The sequence below is a fragment of the Pelodiscus sinensis genome, chromosome 1 (assembly GCF_049634645.1).
Source record: "Pelodiscus sinensis isolate JC-2024 chromosome 1, ASM4963464v1, whole genome shotgun sequence".
NCBI classification, from domain to species: domain Eukaryota; kingdom Metazoa; phylum Chordata; order Testudines; family Trionychidae; genus Pelodiscus; species Pelodiscus sinensis.
The window spans coordinates 138270508-138276669 of record NC_134711.1 but is presented as its reverse complement, the minus strand read 5'-3'; the positions used below and the strand labels follow the sequence as shown (position 1 = coordinate 138276669).

The 6162-nt window shown below is 51.8% G+C and overlaps 1 protein-coding gene across 1 annotated transcript; it reads right to left on the bottom strand.

Moving 5' to 3' along the window:
• Positions 1-1342: 1342 nt before the first annotated feature.
• CDCA3 (cell division cycle associated 3) lies at positions 1343-5780 on the bottom strand. The gene is made up of 5 exons (XM_075903724.1): positions 5615-5780; positions 5206-5359; positions 4443-4733; positions 2398-2519; positions 1343-1793 (listed from the first exon to the last, which is right to left on the bottom strand). Exons 1-5 carry the CDS (start codon positions 5729-5731, stop codon positions 1650-1652), a joined length of 828 nt encoding a protein of 275 aa, XP_075759839.1. The 5' UTR covers positions 5732-5780; the 3' UTR covers positions 1343-1649.
• Between the last annotated feature and the right edge of the window lie 382 nt (positions 5781-6162).

Here is a 6162-nt window from a genome sequence, read left to right as displayed (position 1 = left end):
GCAGTCAAAAAAAGCAAACAATGTTAAGAGTCATTAAAAAGGGCGATAGAAAAGAAGACAGAGAATATCATATTGCCTCTATATAAAGCTGTGGTACATCCACATCTTGAATACTGCATACAGATGTGGTTGCCTCATCTCAGAAAAGATAAATTGGCATTGGAAAAGATTCAGAAAAGGTCAACAAAAATGATTAGGGGTTTGGAACAGGTCCCACATGAAGAGAGATTAACGACTTGGACTTTTCAGCTTAGAAAAGAGGCAACTAAGAGCAGATATGATAGAGGTCTATAAAATCATGACTGGTGTGGAAAAAGTGAATAAGGAAAAATTATTTACTTGTTCCCTGGTTCTTGTGTTATGAGGTCACTAAATGAAACTAATAAGTAGCAAGTTTAAAACAAAAGGAAGATTTCCCCCCCACCACACACACACAGTGCAGTCAGTCTGTGGAACGCCTTGACAGAGGGTGTTATGAAGACCAGGACTTTAACAGGGTTTAAGAAAGAGCTAGATAAACTCACGTAGGTTAAGTCCATCAATGGCTATTAGCCAGGATGGGCAGGAATGGTGTCCCTAGCCTATGTCAGAGGCTGGGAAGAGGCGATGAGAGAGGGATTGCTTGAAGATTCCCTGTTTCTGTTCACTCCCTCTGATGCATCTGGCATTGGCTACTGTCAGCAGACAGGGTGCTGGGCTAGATGGACCTTTGGTCTGACCCAGTATGGCTGTTCTTACATTCTCCCTCTGGGGTGCACAAGGGGTCAAGTTAGGAGCAGGATCCACCAGACTCAGGCAATTCTGAGCTAGTGATCGGCCAGACTGACATTTTCCCAGGCTTCTGGTTTGTTGGAGCTAAGAAAGGGCCTAACCCTCAGACCCCATGAGACAGCAGAGGCGGTAGCAAAGAGCAAGTTAGGACTACACACACACACACCAAACTAGCATGCCAAAGAGAACACCCAGCAAGCAATGCTCAGCAGTGGAGGGGTACAACTCCCAACACAAAACATTCCCATCCCAGAGCAAGGCACCAGAATAGCCGTTACAGTATTTCATCTCCCTTCAAAGTGTATATGGGGAGCTTTAGTCAAAGAGGCTGCTACTCCTGGCATGTTGCAGACCCTGGCTCAAAAGGCATATAACAGAGCATGCTGGAGATCAGCCTTTGCTTCCCTTCAGAGTTAGTGTGTGTGTGTGGTGGGGGGGGGGGGGGCGCGCTCCTCCCATAAGAGCCAAATTGTTTTGGGGCCAAGATTCAGCAACTGCTGTACTGGACAGGTGCTGGGCAAGGAGGGGACTACTAGCCCCGGCAGGAAGCATCAAAGCACAGGTTGCAGCAGAGTCTTTAAAATGTGTTTATTTACCACATGCATGGGACTTATACATTGAGGCAGTACAGGTGACATTTCAGAGACTAATAGCCACATCACACAGAAGCCTGTACATGAAGAGATATGCATAAAATTAGAGGACAGAAGTACTGATCAGCCTCTTCCCCCTGAAAAGGTTGGGAGAGAAGAGACTACAGGCCCAGAGTGTCCCTATCCAACACAGCAGGATCCTTTGTCCTTAGAAGGCTCCATTCAGATGCATTAGAAGAAAGGGTTATTGTCAGGAGCCCAAGGGAAAGGGCCCCCCCAACCCCTTTAATTCTCCACCAAACGACAGTGTTGATTCTCTTTGTTAGAGTCGTTCCAGACAGAGCCCCCTGATTTCAGGTTACACCCTGGATCTGCTGCCACCTCCTTCCATTCCCCCAGGTTTTCTGCCAGAGATGGGTGCCTCTTGCCCTGGAGAGGAGAGAAAATTACTGAGCGCAAAGGCAAGTCTGAAATGTTCCTCTCTGCAGTGCTGGGGAGACACTACATGGGATACTGCACCCAGCTCTAGGCCCTTCAGTCCCTTAAAAGGTAGGCAGAACTCATAAATACACAGGGGCCATGTGGTCAACAAGCCACTTGTGAGAGGTATCAAGACACAGAGATTAGCAATCACTTTCTTACCAGGATCTGAGGAGAGATTCAAAGTTTAAGTTATACCCAGCATGGCAAAGGCAGGATATGGTGGGAAGATTGCCTGTAAGCGTCTGAGGAGGCTCAAACCTGGGGGACAGGATATTTAGTGGGAAGCTGATGTAGAGAGAACTCACAGTAAGAGGTAAAACCAAAAAAGAAAAAGAACTCAGAAATCGACCAGCAGAATCTTTTTAAAGATCCTGGAGCAGCATCGTTTAGGAAATAAGCATCCAGGAGTTCTGGGAAATGGGATGGGCCTGGAGTGAAAGAGTTCTGAACTGAGCTTGTGGGGAGTTTAGTACCTTACGGGGTTCCCTCCCCATGCTGCCCCTTTTGGGGTCCTAATGCCTCATCCCATAAGACTCCCACTAAGCATCACCTGGCGAGAAGAGAGAGTACTTGGGGAATTGTCGTCCTGTAGGATGCTGAGGGGAGAGCGCCCGGTACCTCCAGAGACTGCCAAGACTTTGTTGCTGGCCTTACGTCTTGTGGGTTTGCCCCCTGGAGAAAGAGAATGAAACCAATAGCAAGTGCAATTGGTGTAACGGTTCAGCAATTTTATAGCCCTTTCTGGCCTGATAATCTAGTCTGATCTTCTGCATAGAAAAGGCCAGAGAATTTCAGCTAATGACTTCTACAGCAGCCCAATGACTTGGAAGTGAGCTAGAGCATTTTTAGGCTTTGTCTACACCAGATGTGGCCATTCTAAACTTGAGGAGGAGCCAGAATTTACCAATGCACATTGCCAAAGAGCAACAGTTCTATGTCACCAGCCCTGATCATCTCCCCACCACCACTCTCAGCACATCCCGCCCACTGGCAGCCCCACCATCAGTGCCGCCTCCCCCTTTTCCTCCTGCCCACGCTCTCAGTGGGAGACACTGGAGGTGTGACAGGCTCAGTGGAGAGGATGGGAAGTGGCAGGATCCTAGGGGGAAAAGGATGGAGGGGGATAGCACCCATGGCAGAGCTGAGGGTTGAATAGTGAGCACCCTCCGGCCCAGTGGAAAGTTGGCACCTGTAGCTCCAGCCCTGGATTTGGTACCTATGTAAGGAGCCGCATATTAACTTCTGAAAAGCCACACGTGGCTCTGGAGCCACAGGTTGGCCACCCTTGGTCTACACTATGCAGCTTTTTGTGACGTGGTGGAACAGCTGTAGTGGCACAGCGTAGCTACTGTTTGTCAGCAGGAGAGTGCCCTCTTAAGGGCAAACACTGTTCACCAGCAAAACCTATCGGGAGAGGGAGGAGGAAGGAGCACTACTGATTTTGTCATTCAGTTGCTGCTGTAGACAAAGCCATAGAAAGAGCTCAATCCCATTTTAAAACAAAAGAAAGGACAATGTAGCACTTTAAAGATTAACGAGATGGTTTATTAAGCTCATTACCTAATAAACCATCTTGTTAGTCTTTAAAGTGCCGAATAGTCCTCTCTTTTGTTTCAGCAAGATCAGACTAACACGGCTACATCTCTATTCCCATTTTAAAGGCTGAAGAGATAGAGATTCCATCCACACGGATAAATTGGTCCAGTGGTTAATCTCACTGCAGGCCCCAAACTCATACACTTACCATATGCATGGATCCTTTGCTACTCTCCCCTCCTGAGTGTGGGGTATGGGGTCCCATTGCCCCTGCCCAGAGGCCATACTTATAAGCAAGGCCACAGGCTCCAGCTTCAGATGGGGGAAAAATATCCTCTTCAAGTCGCTCTCCCTTATTAAAAGCACCTTTCTCTCTGATGCCATAGACACATCACCATGGGAAAACTGCCATTTCTGGCTGAGGCACCTACAAACTGTCCCACTCAACCCCATAGCAATTAGTCAACCTTAACAGTTAAATGCCCTCCACTTAAAACAAGCAATGCTGTCTACCATTCATCTTTCCCTTCTCTCCAGCAAGTAATTAAAGCACAACAGAGGCAGCAAGTGACTGATGGCAGGGAAAAGGAGCAGGGATGGGTGATGAAGACAGAAATTGGTAGGGGCAGGACGAGATGCACCACAGGGTGGTGGCTGGTGTGGGAGTGAGGGCTGGGTCTAGGGAGCAGGAATAATCAGTCTGTCCACATTTTCTCCATTTTCATAACTAGATCAGAACCCTGGGGTTTTGTACTCCTACATCTCTGCAAGAGTCCACTATTCTAAAGGTTCAGCTGGGTTACTTCCCTTTCCACATACTTCCTGTGCCCTTCATAGTCCACACAAGGGGGGCAATGCTGCTGCTGCTCCACTTTTCCTAGGGACCCATACCAACATGCCCTTATGACTTATCACTTTCTCTGGATCCCCCATCCCTTTAGTGGACACTGACACCCTTCCAACAACCTGGCCCCTTCTCATCTCCTGGGGGAGGGCACTGTCAGTTCCCCAGAACCTGCAACCCCCACACAAAGGGAGGCCCTGAACCCATACACTCACCTGAGGTGCGGGGAGGGTCAATGAAGCAAGATGACCTCATTACAGGCTGAGCACAAGCACTGGAAAGCTGTTGTTTTGCCTTTTCCTCCATCCACATTGGTATCTTCTCTTCAGATGCATCCCTGTCAGAGTCTTCCCCCTGAGGGTTCTTTCCATTTGTCTCCTCCCCTGGGATAGGGGCAGCTCCAAGATTTGGTCTCTGGTCTAATAGCTCTTCCAGCAGTGACTCCTGATCCATGGTCTCTGTTCCAAAGGCCTCATCAAGTTGCTTGACCAAACAGTTTATGGTGTCTGGGGAGGTGAGGATAAGGTACCTTAACAGAGCCGGGGCAAGGAGGGTGGGCAGCGACACGCCACCTGTTACACTGTACCCAGCTCTGGCCCAGTCAGTCTCAGACAATTACAAACTGGAGTATGCTCAGAGAAGAATTAAGAAATGCTCAGATAGCCAGGGTAGTGAAATTTTGGTGGGAGACTTCTAGAGCTAAGTTCACCTCACTCAGCAGAGCCAGGAATAGAGGAGATAAAGCAAGAATCATCTGAAGGGCACAAAAACTTGAGTGAAGTGCAATGTGTGCGTGTGTGGGGACGGGGGAGAGTTTAAATAGACACAATCAGGGAAAGGTACTCCAGAGCCATCCCCAGCGCTGTGGAATCGGAGTCTGGGGAGTGGCCCAGAGCAATAGATTGAACAGAATTCTCTTCTCCCAAGCTCCAGCGAGCCCGGGAACAAGTCACAGTCCTAGAGAAGACACATACTTACCGGTCACCGCAGCCTTCAGAGGGGTGCGTGAGATGCCGAGGGTTGGGGACCGAGGGTCCCAGCTTTGTCTCTGGTCACTTGCCGCTTCCTTGGTCTGGCTCTGGTCAGCTGCCGTCTCCCCTCCCGAGGAGCTTCTCTGCGGGGAGCTCTCCACCTGGGAAAGAGAGCGGAGCCTGCAGGTCGGTGCAGCCAGGCCGGGAGACGGGGGCAGGCAGCAGCACTGCCCGGTTCCGGTGCAAACAGGGCAGCGGAGCAGCCGCTGGTGGAGCGGGGGGGGAGGGGTGTGGTGGATCCCGAGCCCAGCTGCGTTGCCGGGATGAGGGGGACGCGCCGGCCGGCAGGGGGGGGTCTGAAGGCGCACGAGAGCGGCGGCCCGGGCCTGTCCGTTGGGGGGGCGGGGCGCCCCTACCTCGATGGGGGTGCGCAGGATGCCGGGCGTGGGGGAGCGGGGGTCGCTGACGTGCGCCAGGTGCCGGAGGAAGGGCTTGGAGGGGGGCGTGGCGGGGAAGCTCTCGGCAGCCCCCATGGCCGCGGGCTCCGGGAGCGGCGAGCCCAGGGGCGGGTAGCGGCGAGCCCTGCGGGGGAGGGAAAGGCCGCGAGTCGCGCCCGACGCTGCCCGCATCCCCCGGCTCCGCGATTCAAATCTCCCGCCCTGGCCGTGCCCGGCCCCGCGCCCCCATTGGCCTGCGCGCCTGCCACTCGCTCCCTCCCTGCCCGACGGGCGCCTTCACCGAGCTGGGGGTGGAGCACTCCCGCCACTCGTCCCCACTTACAGCGCTCTCATTAGCTAATCTCAATGCCAATCACACCGTACTCCCACCCCTTAACCTGCCATTGGCGGGACAGCCACAATCGCAGTACAACCACCCCTGCCTCCCCGTGTCCCATTCGCTAGAATTTAAAATATCTCCACTCTGATTGGCTGTTTCCTGATCTAGCAATTTATAGTGTTCTATT

What these genes read in the sequence shown, in the direction of transcription:
- CDCA3 (XM_075903724.1), bottom strand. Translation starts at nt 5,731, where the DNA reads ATGGGGGCTGCCGAGAGCTTCCCCGCCACGCCCCCCTCCAAGCCCTTC. An exon ending in TGACCCTCCCCGCACCTCAG is followed by an intron (nt 2,520 to 4,442) that starts GTGAGTGTATGG and finishes CTCTTTCTCCAG; the next exon opens with GGGGCAAACCCACAAGACGT. An exon ending in GTACTCTCTCTTCTCGCCAG is followed by an intron (nt 1,794 to 2,397) that starts GTGATGCTTAGT and finishes TCTCCTCTCCAG; the next exon opens with GGCAAGAGGCACCCATCTCT.